The sequence below is a fragment of the Bos javanicus genome, chromosome 2 (genome assembly GCF_032452875.1).
Source record: "Bos javanicus breed banteng chromosome 2, ARS-OSU_banteng_1.0, whole genome shotgun sequence".
Lineage (NCBI taxonomy): Eukaryota > Metazoa > Chordata > Mammalia > Artiodactyla > Bovidae > Bos > Bos javanicus.
Genome location: NC_083869.1, coordinates 84,496,164 through 84,510,394, shown reverse-complemented (window position 1 = coordinate 84,510,394; position 14,231 = coordinate 84,496,164). Strand labels below are relative to the sequence as shown.

Sequence of the window (14,231 nt, the reverse complement as noted above, 5' to 3'; positions counted from 1 at the left end):
TTTAGAATGCTATTTAAATGGAATTACATGGTCTGTGCTCTTTTTTATCTGACATCTTGCACTTAACATTGTGTTTGTGAAATTTATATTTTTGCACAGTGCAAAGAAGTGGTTTATTCACTTTCATTGTTAAATGTGGGTGCATTCCCTATGATCCTATATTGTTGGGGAAGTGTAAAAGCAACTCTTCTCCCAATCCAGAAAATTTCTCCACAAAGTAGTTGAGAAAGAAAACAATTTTTTACTGATTAAGTATTAAATTAGAATGTGATCTGCAGCACCAGCAGCAGTTCACTAAGAGAGTACAAAGACAGAAATCTAACTTTCCCGACTTTAGCAAACTGGCTTCATCCAGAGGAAAAACAAATGTCTTATCTTTATGATAGGATGTAGTTTGGCAGCTCAGAGTCAGGTGCCCATGAAGTTAGCTCATGAAAATGGCTCAGATCTTTAGAAGGGACATTCCTGGGTCGTAAAGTTGACAAAAAGCCTACCTATATTTCAAAGAGAAGGTACTTACAATTTTAAACTTTCAAAAGTAAATGCTCTAAGGAAAAAGAGGAGAGGGAAATCTCGTCTTAACATTTTCAGTATAAAAAGATTGGGCCTCTTATTTTTATTTGTCCTTTCACTATACCACAAATTTTACATTCCTTCTACTGCTGAGGACATTTGGGTAGCTTCCAGTTTGGAGCTGTTATGAATTTTTGCTGTCTTGTACACTCTTGTATGTGGCTTTTGTATGTACATTTATCTGGTAAGTACATATCCAGGAGTGGAATTAATCATAACAGAGTATATATATGTTTCATTTTAATAAATATTGCCAAATAGAATTCCAAAATGGCTACCACAAGGGAGACTCTACTAGTAATCTTGTTTAATCTTCCTTTTTTTATTTTTAAGTAAAAAGTAGGAGGAAGCAAGATCTCATTCAGAAATTAGAGTTCTCATAGAAATCATTTTTTTATTTGTCAATCATTGACAAACATCAGATAATCTATTAAATATGTACAATTTTTACTTATCAATCATACCTCAATAAAGCTGGACAAAAAAACATTAGATAACCTGTGGTCTCTGGGCACTGATTAGTTTATAGCTAAAACAAAAGCATAGGAAGGATATGACTATTAACAGTAGACTACTAACTTGTTGGAGAATCTTAATATTGGTCTAAAATTATTTCTAATTTTCTTTCATGAGAGATAAAAATATCTTTTTTTGTTTGTATTCTGATAGTTACTATTCATAATAATTATTATTTAATAATACCAAACATATGTTATAACTAAATATATAAATATTATGTATATACTATGAAATAACCATAATAATTGGAATCATCTGTCTTTATAAAATTTTAATGCATTCGAATTTATTATGGAAAATAAATAACTGTAGCAAAAAAATACAGAAACAAAAATCTAACTAGAATATAACTTTATTACAGGAACCACACTGAAATCAATCTCTCTGACTCTCACTCTCAAAAGTACATGCAAGATCACACATGCCTGTGTGCACACACAGAAATTTTTCTTTCCCTTCTACTTCTGTCAAGATAATTTTCCCATGTTATTAAATATTCTTTTGAAATATAATTTTTAGCAGCTGTACAATATATTTTTAATGAATGCACCATAATTTTCTTCATAATTTTCTTATTGTAAGATTTGCAAGTAGTCTCCAGCTTTTGTATTATAAATAACACAGTAATAAATATAAATGTCACCATCATCAATTTTTTCCTTTGGCTAAATCCCCAAATTAGAACAAATGTGTTCACTTCTTTCAGATTCCTGATATAAATTCCTTTTCTGTAAGGTTATTCAAATGAACAAATTCATCAGAGGGAGCATGAATACCTTAAACACTGTATCACACATCAGCATTGAAAATAATAATTTTTCTCATGTTAAGGCTTACTATGAATACCAATCACACAAGTTAGCATTTACTAGGATGTTGTTAGTTGCAAATATTGTGATTATTCATATTTCTATGACTTGTCTATGTGGTAAATAAAAATGTAGTTTATCAAGTTGTATTATTAGTCCAGCTTTTATGGATTTATAAACAGAGTAGCCCTCTTCTAAACTTAATTTAATAAAGAAACTATTAACTTTAGTCTGTTCATTTATAATAATATATCATATAGAACATATGTAAAAGTTTATGAAATATGGAAATCCAGTTTTACCCCAAGAAATGTTTTATAGTTTTAAATAGTCCAAAAACTGTTAAATGTAATAGATTAATATACCATGCATTGACCTTTTTTCCAAAAGGAAGATTAAGTTTTGTAAAAAAAAGTCAGTTGATGGTAAAAATGCAATTCTACTGAAGTATTCCTACATTGTGTAACTCTCAAATTGGTGCCCCCAGTTAATGAGAATCCTTGATTTGTTCTGGGAATAATTAACCAGAAAGTTTATTAGAAAAACACACATCTAAATGGTTTATAATAGGTTTCCCCAAGAGCATTTTTTGAGAGAATAATGCATTTTTATTTATTTACTTTTCTTTCTGTTGACCCTTAGGCTTCAAATTCTCAAGGATCACTTCACTTATTCCCTTTATGTTAATGTCTGCCGATCCCTCTTTGAAAAGGATAAACTACTTTTTTCCTTTTGTCTAACTGTAAATCTGCTGATACATGAGCGATTGGTCAGTACTGTTTTAATTTATGGGGAGAAAGTATTAATGTGAATTCATTAATTTATGAATTTGTGTGGGAATATATATAAAAGGATTGTTAATAGTTAGCAATTATTATAGTGAAGGCAAGATATCACAACTAGACTGAATTTCACAGAGGTGAAAAATAAATTAAGCAGAATTCCTTATGTAACTATTACTACTTAAATTTTTGTATGGTTTAGCTTAAAATAGTTTCTGTCAGAATCTCATATATAAGGATGCATATAAACTTACTAAATGTATTGATATATGTACCCCAAGTAATAGGATAAATGGTCATGTTTTTAGGAACTTTTGCAAGTTTGTCAAAGCTAACCATTGGGCTTAACAATACCATTCAGTAATTTTAGCTATGTTTCAAATCTGTTTACTTAAAATATGGGAAGCACTTTAAGAATGGAAGAGAGGTGTGTAAATTCATTATTTTATACACATGTGTTTAAGCTTTATTAAATTCATATGGCGAAGTATTAGTTGAATTTTGAAGAAACATTTTAGTATTTCTTGCAAAAATTTCATAGCAGTAACTCATTATATTTTATAGAAAATAATTGAAAACATGGCAGATACATGGCTTTCTGTCTTCCCACAACTTTTACAGACAATAAAACTCTTAGCAGTCATTTTGGAAGGCATATATTAAAAAAGAATAAAATTCAGATTTCCATGTTTAGATGAGAAATTCTGGAGGAAAATTATCAACAAGTAGCTCTCTAAAATGGAACTATTTTGAAAACTAGTTATAATGAATACATTGATTTCTTATGAATCAATACTGACCTATACCAATAACTAGAATTTTATGGGGGAATATTTGAAACTTGAAAATCAGTCAATTTTTTTAAAATGGTTGTAAGTTACCTGTGTATATGATGAACTCATTTCTGACTCTTCACGCTACTTTGTTTTCCAAAGATTAATAAAGCTGAGTGGAGATTTCTGTTAACTGGTGGCATTGGCCTGGATAATCCTCATGCCAACCCTTGTACATGGCTTCCTCAAAAATCTTGGGATGAAATATGTCGACTGGACGATTTGTCTGCCTTCAAAAACATTCGTCGGGAGTTTATGCGCTTAAAGGATGGATGGAAAAAAGTATATGACAGTTTGGTATGTTTAACTCTCTTGCTTGTTTCAAAGTTTTTAAATGGAGAAAATAATGTCAAATAATTTATTCTTGTCTGTAAGTAAGCATTAAACAGCTCGTCAAATATAATGTTTCGATTAGGCTATCCCCACTTTCTAATTGGTACTGTTTGTACTTCTCTTTAAATTCTGTGGAATCTGTAAAGATGCAAAAAAGTTGCCTGGTCCTTAAAAGTATTCTTTTTGGATTTTCATGCCAGGTTTTTATTATCAACTTAGACTTTGGCAGTCATAATGGCAGATGACTTAAAATTTTATAGAACAGGTTTTGTTTAGATTTTCTGAACACAGGGCACAAACTAATAAATATTTTTGTCATTTGATGAGAGGGAAAAAATATTAGTTCCCAAATAATTTTCATGAGACCTGATCTTGCTAGTTGGAGATTACTGTAGCTAACATATGCCATGATGCTCAGTTTCCCTTCTGGAATATAAACAAATTGTTGCCTTCCTTCACTTTTTTCCTTAGCACAAGGGCTAACATTGTGATTCCCGGTTAATTTTTTCTACTGTTTCTACTTTTTTGATATTTTTCTTTCCTTGGGCTTAATATGCAACAGTTCTTTTGGGGGGTGGGGATTGGAGGGGAGAAAAAGCAGGATGCGTAGAGAACACTTTGGTGACCTGTTTATTGTACTATACATGATAGAATGTGTCTGCACATGAATTTAAATATTTTGGTTTGGATCTCTTTTGGATTGATCCTTGTTAATAATAAAAATGCTTTTTCCAGAGGCAAATATGTTTTTGTATGTAGTTGAGTCTAGTTTAAATAGAAATTTCCCTATGCTGAAGCATGGAGATTTCTGACCTGAGATACTATAGCTTTCCCAGCTGTTTCAAAAACACAAGGGTCTTATTTTCCCATGTGTATTCCTCCTCTTGGGATCTTGATACATCTCTTCTTGCATATTTGTAATAACATTCTTTGGCTGCTTCTTTACATTGTGTGTGTGGCGGGGGGAAGGGGAAGGAACGCTCATGTGCTCAGTCGCGTCTGATTCTGCAACCTCATGGACTGTAGCCTGCCAGGCTCCTCTGTCCTTGGAATTTTCTAGGCAGGAATACTGGAACAAGTTGCTATTTCCTACTCCAGGGAATCTTCCTAATCCAGGGATCCGACTTGAGTCTCTTGAGTCACCTGTATTGGCAGGTGGATTCTTTACCACTGTGCCACCTGGGAAGCCCCTTCCTTAATATACACATTTGAAAATATTCCTTTCTTGAAAAGGTATCAAAATTTATCAAAATAAAAAGTAATGCATAGCCTTCATTGTTTGCAATAAATGTTTATTTTTGTAATAGATAATGAGAGTAGTTTTTGCTGACTATATAGAGCTTCTCCATCTTTGGCTGCAAAGGATATAATCAGTCTGATTTCGGTGTTGACCATCTGGTGATGTCCATGTATAGAGTCTTCTCTTGTGTTGTTGGAAGAAGGTGTTTGCTATGACCAGTGTGTTCTCTTGGCAGAACTCTGTTAACCTTTGCCCTGCTTCATTCTGTACTCCAAGGCCAAATTTGCCTGTTACTCCAGGTGTTTCTTGACTTCCTACTTTTGCATTCTAGTCCCCTCTAATGAAAAGGACATCTTTTTTGGGTGTTAGTTCTAGAAGGTCTTGTAGGTCTTCATAGAACCATTCAACTTAAGCTTCTTCAGCATTACTGGCCGGGGCATAGACTTGGATTACTGTGATATTGACCGGGAGCTGACTGTGGCTCAGATCATGAACTCCTTATTGCCAAATTCAGACTTAAATTAAAGAAAGTGGAGAAAACCACTAGACCATTCAGGTATGACCTAAATCAAATCCTTTATAACTATACAGTGGAAGTGAGAAATAGATTTAAGGGACTAGATCTGATAGACAGAGTGCCTGATGAACTATGGACAGAGGTTCGTGACACTGTACAGGAGACAGGGAGGAAGACCATCCCCAAGAAAAAGAAATGCAAAAAAGCAAAATGGCTGTCTGAGGATGCCTTACAGATATACCCATTTGAATGCAGAGTTCCAAAGAATAGAAAGGAGAGATAAGAAAGCCTTCCTCAGCGATCACTGCAAAGAAATAGAGGAAACCAATAGAATGGGAAAGACTAGAGATCTCTTCAAGAAAATTAGAGATACCAAGGGAACATTTCATGCAAAGATGAGCTCAATAAAGGACAGAAATGGTACGGACCTAGCAGAAGCAGAAGATATTAAGAAGAGGTGGCAAGAATGCACAGAAGAACTGTACAAAAAAGATCTTCACGACCCAGATAATCACGAAGATGTGATCACTCACACTCACCTAGAGCTGGACATCCTGGAATGTGAAGTAAGGTGGCCTTAGGAAGCATCACTACGAACAAAACTAGTGGATGTGATGGAATTTCAGTTGAGCTATTTCAAATCCTGAAAGATGATGCTGTGAAAGTGCTGCCCTCAATATGCCAGCAAATCTGGAAAACTCAGCAGTGGCCACAGGGCTGGAAAAGGTCAGTTTTCATTCCAATCCCAAAGAAAGGCAATGCCAAGGAGTGCTCAAACTACCGCATAATTGCACTTATCTCACACGCTAGTAAAGTAATGCTCAAAATTCCCCAAACCAGGCTTCAGCAATACATGAACCATGAACTTCCAGATGTTCAAGCTGGATTTAGAAAAGGCAGAGGAACCAGAGATCAAAGTGTCAACATCCACTGGATCATCAAAAAAGCAAGAGAGTTCCAGAAAAACATCTACTTCTGCTTTATTGACTATGCCAAAGCCTTTGACTGTATGGATCACAATAAACTGGGGAAAATTCTGAAAGAGATGGGGATACCAGACCACCTGACCTGCCTCTTGAGAAACCTGTATACAAGTCAGGAAGCAACAGTTTGAACTGGACATGGAAGAACAAACTGGTTCCAAATAGGAAAAGGAGTACGTCAAGGCTGTATATTGTCACCCTGCTTATTTAATTTACATGCAGAGTACATCATGAGAAATGCTGGGCTGGATGAAGCACAAGCTGAAATCAAGATTGTCAGGAGAAATATCAATAACCTTAGATGTGCAGATGACACCACCCTTATGGCAGAAAGTGAAGAACTAAAGAGCCTCTTGATGAAAGTGAAAGAGGAGAGTGAAAAAGTTGGCTTAAAACTCAACATTCAAAAAACTAAGATCATGGCATCCAGTCCCATCACTTCATAGCAAATAGATGGGAAAACAGTGGAAACAGTGGCTGACTTTATTTTTCTGGTCTCCAAAATCACTACAGATGGTGATTGCAGCCATGAAATTAAAAGACGCTTACTCCTTGGAAGGAAAGTTATGACCAACCTAGACAGCATATTCAAAAGCAGAGACATTACTTTGCCAACAAAGGTCCATCTAGTCAAGGCTATGGTTTTTCCAGTGGTCATGTATGGATGTTTGAGTTGGACTATAAAGAAAGCTGAGCGCCGAAGAATTGATGCTTTTGAACTGTGGTGTTGGAGAAGACTCTTGGGAGTCCCTTGGACTGCAAGGAGATCCAACCAGTCCATTCTAAAGGAGTTCAGTCCTGGGTCTTCATTGGAGGGACTGATGCTGAAGCTGAAACTCCAATACTTTGGCCACCTGATGTGAAGAGCTGACTCATTTGAAAAGCCCCTGATGCTGGGAAAGATTGAGGGCAGGAGGAGAAGGGGACGACAGAGGATTAGATGGTTGGATGGCATCACCAACTCAATGAACATGAGTTTGGGTAAACTCCGGGAGTTGGTGATGGACAGGGAGGCCTGGCGTGCTGCTTTTCATGGAGTCACCGAGTCGGACACGATGGAGCGACTGAACTGAACTAAATGAGAGTAGTTAGTTGGCAGGGTTTGAAATGCCTTTGGAGAAATAATGGGAAAAATTCTCCTAATGCACATTTATTGTAGTAACAGGAAGCATTTGTGCTATTGATTAATGTTCATATTGACACTAACCTACTTATTTAATGTCTTAGTTTTGATTTTATGTGGCAGTTAAAATTTTCTTTTTATTTCTTATTTCATAGCTTTGCCCCAACCTAATAAAATTTACATTAGCATTCTTAATTTCATTTAATCATTTTATCTTTTCTTTAAACTCAATTTAAAAGTCAAAATACTGGGTTTTTGGGTTTTTATTAAGTCTTCCAAATAATATTGAATTATATCCACTGTCATTTTAGGAACCACATCATGAGGTTTTTCCTGATGATTGGGAAGATAAAACGAGTGAGTTTCAACGGATGCTTATCATTCGTTGCTTGAGGCCGGACAAGGTAAATGCTGTCTTTGGAAGCTGCTCAGTGAATTCCAGACCTTCCTAGCTCCACATACCAGCCAAACATGTGTTTCCTTAAGTAATCTTTGGGGGTGGGGTGGTAAAGGAGTCTGCAGGAAATAACCCCAATTCCCTCTAATGCAGTCATTTTGTAAAAAGTGTATATTTATTATAACTGTATTAAATTCGTAATTAACCAGATTATGTTTAATAGTTTATTTATGTTACGGCTCTTCCTGTTATCCCTGGAGAAGGGAATGGACAATCTACTTCCTTTACATTTTTGTTCTTACTGTTTTGATGAAATTGGTCAATGTTGTTTACATGAAGCTGATTTACTACACCTTCTGTTTCCTCAAATGCTATCCTGTACATAGTTCTTTACTGGCTTTTGGAAAGCTAGTAGAATATTGTTTTTAAGATGTTCATAATCACTCACCACAAAGGAAAATGTTAACACTATTAATTTTCATTTCTTTAAGTAATAAATTATATAACCAGTGGATCAGCTGACCTGTCATATCAACAAATGAGAGCACTCATTGATATCCTCATTTGTATTATTAAACTCTATTTAAAAAAACAAACTATTCACTTAAGTGTAAAGACACGTATCCACAGAGATATCCACATAATTCTGAGGAACTGTAGACACTGGGAATGTTGGAAGAAAAACTGAAAATATATTCTAAATGTCCACTGTTACTACTCAAGTAAAAGTATACATAATTACTTCAAAATTTACTGTATTCACAATTTGAGTTGCTAAGGATATAAGATAATGCTTCCATTCTAACAGCAATAGAAAGATCAACACTTGTATGATGAAGACAGTCTTTATTTTTTAAAAAAATTTTCTACACATCAGTGATAATACAAGATAGAGGCATTCTTTCCTCTGTAAGTCAGGGTCTGTTCGATGAACACTTGTCATTCTTTCTTGAATTGGCAGTGTGGCCTTAGCCAGGGCCAGAGTATCCATTAAGCATAGAACCTCGGGTCCATGATACTCTTAGGAGTTCATGAAAGTAAAATGAGAAAATATACCAGTCTGTTATATTTTAATTATACAAAAACAGTTGAAACATACATTTTTTCTATTTATTGATGGAAGAAGGGGTCCACAATGTGCCAAGGGTCCCTGAATATCATAGTGCTGCCCAGCTTTTAGATGTTGGAAATAGTTCTCATTGTTGAAGATCATTATTTAACTGCAGCTTGGGGGCCCTTTTAAAAATGAATCTTCACTGAAACTATTAGTGTTAAGCCTCAGAAGTTTTCACTGCAAATATTAAATATGAAAGAATATGAAATAGTTCAAACTCTTGTCTAATATGACTTCTTCCTTTAAAACTTTTTTTTAATTTTCAAAGATTTTTTACTTTGTTTTCTAAGATAAAAACTGTTACACTAAATGGCTCTTTGTGTACCATTAACCTTCTTCCCTCAATATTTGACAGAGAAGTTTCTGATCATAGTCTATATTGTTTAGTTAAAAGTGATTAATGAGCTGTTTCCTAACTGCAGCAGTTTCATCTATAAATTTCTTTTCCCCAGTTTGTTTTTAAAAATTTGACATTTTAATCTGAAAATACATTGAGTACCAAATAGATCAAATATTATTTTCCATAGTCACTCTCTTTTTCAAGTGAGTATGAGGGAGCTGGGAAATTTAGATATTCAAGCTGAGGGACTTTTGTTCATTTTTTGAATCAGTCGAGATTAATCTTACAGTCCTACTTCTCTTAACTCTGTTAACTCCTCTGCAGAATGCTTTAGCACTGTGTGTTATAACTTTTTCTTATATGTTTACATGTCTCCTCTAGAGTTTCCTTTGCATAGGTGGAAGAGTGTAAACATTAATACTTCTCAGCAATATTCCTGGTTCTCTCCTGTGTATACTCGAGGTGGGGGCATTGTGGCCATTAACCTTGTTTTGGCCAGTAAAATGTGAGCAAAAGTGTCAGGGTGGAAGCATTTAGCTATCATTGTGAGATTTTCCAGAATATTCCTCTTGCCATCAAAATTGTGGAATCACATGTTGATATTTAAGTGCCATAAACAGGCTGGAATGCTGAGTCAGAGCAGGGAGAGTTTGTTGCCTGGACACTCAGATGACTTTTCTGAGATGGTAAGCTTTTGTTGTGTTAAACCACTGAAATCTTGAAGCTGTTTGCTACTATAGCATAGTTCAATTTATCCTAAGTTAGCTAGTTACCATTTAATTAGTTACTATACTATCATACCTGTAATCCTTAATATATAAATAATTATCAGATTTCCTTGGTGGCTCAGATGGTAAAGAACCCACCTGCAATGCAAGAGACCTAGGTTCGATCCCTGGGTTGGGAAGATCTCCTGGAGAAGGGAATGGCTACCCACTGCAGCAGTATTCTTGCCTAGGAAATCCCATGGACAGAGGTGCATGGAAGGCTACTGTTCATGGGATCACAAAAGAGTCAGACATGACTGAGTGACTAATACTTTTTGGACATCTTTCATGGGTCAGATGGTAAAGAAACTAGTTACCATTATCTATACCATCATACCTACAATCCTTAATATAGAAATAATTATTAGTATGCTCTTTTATTACTTGCAATCTCAAACCCTTCAATCTTGCTGTTACCAGGTACTTTAATTCCTAGTCATAAATCACTGATTTTGGAACTATGTATTTAAAAATGATATATGACTATAGTATTATGCTTTGAAAAGAATAATTTTCCAAAGTAAAAATGGTATTAGCATGCCAGAGAAAGGAACAGTGCTATATAAGGCTAACAATTGGGCTGCTGCTGCTGGTGCTAAGTCACTTCAGTCGTGTCCGACTCTGTGCGACCCCATGGACTGCAGCCCACCAGGCTCCCCCATCCCTGGGATTCTCCAGGCAAGAACACTGGAGTGGGTTGCCATTTCCTTCTCCAATGCATGAAAGGGGAAAGTGAAAGTGAAGTCGCTTAGTCGTGTCTGACTCTTAGCGACCCAATGGGCTGCAGCCCACCAGGCTCCTCCATCCATGGGCTTTTCCAGGCAACAGTACTGGAGTGGGGTGCCATTGCCTTCTCCCAACAATTGGGCTAGTACTACATAAATAGATTTTATTTCTTTGCTATCTCTAAGTCATGAGATATATATCTCCACTAGGGAAATCTGTAATTGTTTGATCTCTAATATAAAATATATATTATTTGTCACCATAGTTTTTTTCTGTCTCCTTTCCACGGCTCTCCCTTCAAAACCGACTCCATCCCATGGTAAGAAGCCACAAATGCTAGGTTCTCTAATGCCATAGTTTGGAAAAATGTAAAAGATTTTCACTAAACCACCAGTAGAAAAAATGAAATGTTTGCACTTTCCTTCGATTTCAGTAGTTTATACTGCTTTATTGACAAAAGCATATCAGATGTATAAATACTGAGGTATGGAATGTTTTGAGCCCATTTACAAAATGAAGAGCTTCTGGCCAGTTTTCTCCTTCTGGACTGTAAACAAAAAGCAAATTAAACAGCTTTTAATAAGAAACTTATCAAATATAAGCTAATATGTTTCTCTAACCTCAGATAAATCTTGTAGGAACTGGAAAGACACAGAAAAACATACATAGAAGACCACAAACTTCTTTTCTGCCTTTGGGAAGATGGGTTCCTAAATTAGTCTGTAATTTTTGTTCCTGACAGATTTTATTTTATAGTTCTTACACTTGCATAATCAGATTGCAGAAGCAAACCCAATTCCATCACCTTCCAAATTGAATAGCTTGCGGTTTCATTTGCCTCAGAAGTTACTGTTTAGTCTTGGGAACAGCTGGTCTCATTCAGTTGTTTTTTTGTTTTTTAATTTTTGTGTTGACTATTGTGTTTTAATTTTTTTAATTGGAGGAGAAAATTCCATGGACAGAAGAGCCTGGCAGGCTACAGTTCGTGGGGTCACAAAGAGCTGAACACGACTGAACGACTAACACACACACACACACAACTGCTTTACAATGTTGTGTTGGTGTTTGCTGTATAACAGCATGAGTCAGCTATAAGTATACATATATTCCCCCTATCTTGAGCCTCCCTCCCCCCGTCCCACCCCTCTAGGTCATCACGGAACACCAATCTGAATTCTCTGTGTCATACGGCAGCTTCCCGCTAGCTAGCTATTTTACACAGGGTACTGCATATATGTCAGTCTACTCTCAATTCGTCCCACCCTTTCCTTTTCCCACTGTATCCACAAGTCCACAATTTCTATGATCTTATTTAGTTTTAATGTTAAAAATAAAACAATGAAAATTATCATTTGAGCACCCCTAACTGGGTCTTCCTGTACTACGAGAAGACTCACTTCCCATCTGCCATGTTTGCACAAATTCAGTGAATGACCCCAGCCTGAAACACTCAGAGCTCAGACTTCCTAAAAGTGAAACCATGTACTTAAAAGCCATGTGCTTTCGATTTGTTTGTAAAATTATAATTCAGTGAAGAGGTTAGCCTTGAGAGGAGAGAGGTTATTAAAAACTATTTTGTTTTTCTTTGTTAATTGTTATTGTTCTTAACCTAGGGAGAAAAGACAGCCATAGGAAAAGAATAATAGGGAAAAGGGCGAGGACAAGGCCTGAGACAGGAAGTGAGGATATTTTCAGTTTTCTACCATCAGCTTGATATCTGTTCCCATTCAAAATATCTGAAACATGAAATAATTTCCTTGGAATAGAAACTTTATGCATAGGTGAATTTATTGTTCAGTAATATTTTTTAGAATTCCTATAATTAGAGTCTCACCTTCATAAAAGAGAACATCCTAATTTATTCATTTACTCAGTAGATTTTTATTGTATAGGAACAATATATGAGTAATCTGCTTAGGTATATCCATGCCATTGTGGCATTTACACATTTGTTATTACTCTTCTATACCTTTCTGTAGTTTTAAATTTTGTATTGATGTACAGTTGACTTAGAATATTGCATTAATTTTTGGTATACACCAAAGTGATTCAGTTATACATATATATATATGTTCATTTTCAGATTCTTTTTCATTATGGTTTATTATAGGATATTGAATATAGTTCCCTGTGGTATAGAGTAGGATTTTGTTGTTTATCTGTTTTATATACAGCAGTGTGTATCAGCTAATCCTGAACTAATTTATCCCTCTCTCACCTCCTTTCCTCTTTGATAACCATAACATTGTTTTGTATGTTTGTGAGTCTGCTTCTGTTTTGTAAATAAGTTTACTTGTATCGTATTTTAGATTCCACGTGTAAGTGATAGCATATGATATTTGCCATTCTCCAACTTCACTTAGTGTGATCATCTCTGGCTCCTCCATGTTGCTGCAAATGGCATTACTCCATTCTTTTTTATAGCTGAATAGTATTCCATTGTACATATGTACCACATCTTTTTGAAAAGTTTTAATTTTGTATTGGAACATAGCTGGTCCTACCACTTCATGGAAAGTAGATGGGGGAAATTTTGAAACAGTGTCAGATTTCTTTCTGGGGGGCTCCAAAATCAATGTGGATGGTGACTGCATCCATGAAATTAAAAGACACTTGCTCCTTGGAAGAATAGCTGTGTCAAACCTAGATAGTGTTTTAAAAAGCAGAGGCATCACTTTGCTGACAAACGTCCATATAGTCAAAGCTATGGTTTTTCCAGTAATGTATGGATGTGAGAGTTTGACCATAAAGAAGGCTGAGTGCCAAAGAATTGATGCTTTCAAACTGTGGTGTTGGACAAGACTCTTGAGAGTTCCTTGGACTACAAGAAGATCAAACCAGTCCATCCTAAAGGAAATCAGTCCTGAATATTCATTGGAAGGACTGATGTTGAAGCTGAAGCTCCGATACTTTGGCCTCCTGATGCAAAGAGCTGACTCATTGGAAAAGACCTTGATGCTGGGGAAAATTGAGGGCAAGAGGAGAAGGGGGTGACAGAGGAAAAGAGATTAGATGATATCACTGACTCAATGGACATGAGTTTGAGCAAACTCAGGGAGATGGTGAAGGACAGAGAAGCCTGATGTGCTATAGTTCATGGGGTTGCAAAGTCAGACACAACTTAGCAACTGAACAAAACAACAACATAGCTGATTAACAATGTTGTGATAGTTTT

At 35.6% G+C, this 14,231-nt stretch overlaps 1 protein-coding gene across 4 annotated transcripts in view; it reads left to right on the top strand.

The window, feature by feature from the left end:
* The window catches only part of DNAH7 (dynein axonemal heavy chain 7), a 252,750-nt gene that overhangs the window by 200,648 nt on the left and 37,871 nt on the right, over positions 1 to 14,231 (top strand). For all 4 annotated transcript variants that reach the window (XM_061440697.1, XM_061440686.1, XM_061440708.1 and 1 more), the window contains 3 exons: positions 2,544 to 2,670; positions 3,619 to 3,813; positions 8,024 to 8,116. In XM_061440697.1, the coding sequence (XP_061296681.1) occupies positions 2,544 to 2,670; positions 3,619 to 3,813; positions 8,024 to 8,116 (415 nt within the window). The remainder of the gene's footprint in view (positions 1 to 2,543; positions 2,671 to 3,618; positions 3,814 to 8,023; positions 8,117 to 14,231) is intronic.